The following is a 2,248-nucleotide window of genomic DNA, read 5'->3' on the forward strand; positions in this document are numbered from 1 at the left end:
ACTAAGCTACCACTAACTCTTTACAACTAACTATTAACTAATTGCACATAATTAGTTACTGTGGTTGCCACAACCCTTTTCTTCTACACTCCCCCTCAAGTTGATGGATGAAAACAAGTTCTTTAATCCCAGCTTGATCACCAGATAGTCATGTTGTGGTGAGCACACACTTTTAGTTAACGGATCAACTTTTTGTTCCTTGGTTCTGATGTGTTGTGTTTGTATCAGCCCTTCCTAAATCTTTTCTCTTACAAAATGACAATCTATGTCAATATGCTTGGTTCTTTCGTGGAATATGGGATGAGTAGCTATTTGGATGGCAGCTTTGCTGTCTCACATTACCTTTTCAGATGTTTTGTGGAATATGGGATGAGTAGCTATTTGGATGGCAGCTTTGCTGTCACAAAACATCTGAAAAGGTAATGTAACAGTGACTCCTAGCTCCTTGTATGGTCCAGTAAGCCAAGTGACTTCAGCAACTATTGTTGCCATGCTTTTAAATTCTGCTTCAGTAGAGCTCCTGGATACTATATTTTGTTTCTTTGACTTCCAAGAAATCAAGGCTTCTCCAAACTTCACTAGATAACGAGTAACAGACTTTCTTGATTCCACATAAGAACCCCAATCAGAGTCACAGTATGCAGTCAACTTATTGTTCCCATTAATAGGCATAAAGAGTCCCAGTCCTAGATTTTTTTTGATGTATTTTACCACTCTCATAGCAGCTTCTAGATAACTTTATTTAGTTGCATGCATGTATTGACTGAGTACTTGAACTGTGAAAGCCAAATCAGGTCTTGTCATAGTCAAATAGAATAATTTGCCTATGATTATTTGATAACCACCTTTATCTACTAGCTGTGGATCATTCTCATTAGAGACCTTCACTATTTTGTCAAACTCCACTGAGGTTAATTTGTGATTGAACTCCATTGGTGTAGAAGTAGGTTTACCACTAGATACACCTAGTTCAAACACCAGCTCCAGTGTATACTTCCTTTGACACATGTGTATACCTCTCTTAGACTTGGAAAACTCAATTCCAAGAAAGAACTTAGGTTCTCCAAGATCTTTCATTTTGAACTTTTCTTGAAGGTTCATTCTAGTTTGCTAAATCAGCTTTAGGGAGCTTCCTGTCACAAGTAAGTCATCTACATATACATGTATGATCACAAGTTCATGACCAACTTGTTGTGTGAATAAATAATAGTCATAGTGAGACTAAACAAAACCCATGCTAATTAACGCTTCAGTTAGCTTCTAGTGCCATTGCCTGGGAGCCTGTTTCAGGTCATATAAGGACTTATGGAGTTTGCAAGCCTTTTTCTAAGTCTCTTCATAGCTTGCAAAGCCCCTAGGAATAACCATATATACCTCTTCAGCTAAATCACCCTGAAGAAAGGTATTGTGAACATCCATTTGGAAGATATGCCAGTGGGAGGAGGCAACAAGAGCAACAATAGCTCTGACAGTGACCATTTTAGCCACTGGTGAGAAAGTTTCAGTATAATCTAGCCTCTTCTGGTGAGAATAGCCCTTGGCTACAAGCCTAGTCTTACACCTTTCAACCTCACTATTGGACTTGTACTTCATCTTAAACACCCACTTACATCCAATGGGAACATGACCAGGTGGAACATCACTATAGACCAAGTCTTGTTCTCCCCAAGAGTAGAAATTTTTGAATGCATAGCAGCAACCCACTGAGGGTCCGTACTAGCCTTAGAAAATGATGTGGGCTCAATAATAACATAAAGGAAAGAAAGTGAAGCTCTGTAAATAGGACCAAGATGGTCATAACCCACATAATTTGTCATAGGATATAAACCGTAACACCCCGAGAGTACACCCTAGGCGCCACATGGTACTTACAGTCACAAGTGACCACAAGCTAACCCATGATACTGGTATCTGCTGTGAGCGCTGAACAAAATTTATAACAAAAGAATATTTGTGGAATTTAACTGAAAAAAATGCCATAAGGTTTTAAATCATAATTCTGATAATATCTGTAAAACAATACTAAAAATAATGATAAAAATGACTGATAATAACAACTGAAAAACTGAAGACTGACTAACTGTCTGTACTAGTCTGAAAGCCTCTAACTGAATAACTGCGTAGTTGATGGGACAAGCCCCCAACTAACTCCGACTGTCTGCTAAAACTGAGAAACTGAAATAAATATAACTGGTCCTCGGAACATGAGAACTCACCACTGCTGCTGCTACTGGTGCACTGGGATAAC

The 2,248-nt window shown here is 38.7% G+C and overlaps 1 protein-coding gene across 1 annotated transcript; it reads right to left on the bottom strand.

Moving 5' to 3' along the window:
* Positions 1 to 333: 333 nt before the first annotated feature.
* Positions 334 to 1,077, bottom strand: LOC124897795 (uncharacterized mitochondrial protein AtMg00810-like). The gene is made up of 2 exons (XM_047411215.1): positions 846 to 1,077; positions 334 to 686 (listed from the first exon to the last, which is right to left on the bottom strand). Exons 1-2 carry the CDS (start codon positions 1,075 to 1,077, stop codon positions 334 to 336), a joined length of 585 nt encoding a protein of 194 aa, XP_047267171.1.
* Between the last annotated feature and the right edge of the window lie 1,171 nt (positions 1,078 to 2,248).

This window comes from Capsicum annuum, chromosome 1 (assembly GCF_002878395.1).
Source record: "Capsicum annuum cultivar UCD-10X-F1 chromosome 1, UCD10Xv1.1, whole genome shotgun sequence".
In the NCBI taxonomy this organism is placed as follows: domain Eukaryota; kingdom Viridiplantae; phylum Streptophyta; class Magnoliopsida; order Solanales; family Solanaceae; genus Capsicum; species Capsicum annuum.